This window comes from Penaeus monodon, chromosome 24, assembly GCF_015228065.2.
Source record: "Penaeus monodon isolate SGIC_2016 chromosome 24, NSTDA_Pmon_1, whole genome shotgun sequence".
Taxonomy (NCBI): domain Eukaryota; kingdom Metazoa; phylum Arthropoda; class Malacostraca; order Decapoda; family Penaeidae; genus Penaeus; species Penaeus monodon.
In genome coordinates, this window is record NC_051409.1 from 10,793,570 (window position 1) to 10,793,959 (window position 390).

General features: G+C 65.9%; 1 protein-coding gene across 1 annotated transcript in view; it reads left to right on the top strand.

The window, feature by feature from the left end:
- The window catches only part of LOC119588563, a gene marked incomplete in the record, with an annotated part of 91,152 nt that overhangs the window by 595 nt on the left and 90,167 nt on the right, over window positions 1-390 (top strand). Inside the window, 1 exon segment of the mRNA XM_037937203.1 lies at window positions 1-390. Coding sequence (XP_037793131.1) covers window positions 1-390 — 390 coding nt within the window.

The following is a 390-nucleotide window of genomic DNA, read 5'->3' on the forward strand; positions in this document are numbered from 1 at the left end:
GCTTCCGGCCACTCGCCCATGTACCAGGCTACTCATGGCGGGGGACTGCCCACTAGTGGCTACCCAGGGCTGCCCATCACCGCTGGCTTGTCCAGAGAACGACTGCTGTCTGTGGGAGAGCTCCGGTATGAGCTGCCCCCGGAGGTGTACCACCACCTTCTGCGGAGCAACCTCCTGCAGTGGAGCCAGCAGGACCTCACCGAGGAGGACGAAGACGAGTACGACTCCTGCGAGCAGCTGGAGATCGACGGAAGCCGCATGAGGAGCGTCGGGGCGCAGACGGACCCGCACCTTGACATGAGCGTCCAGACCGACGACGATGCGACGGCCGAGGACATGGTCAAGGTGGGAGCGGAGTCTCGCAGCGTCACGGAGGCCAACGCCGCGGCC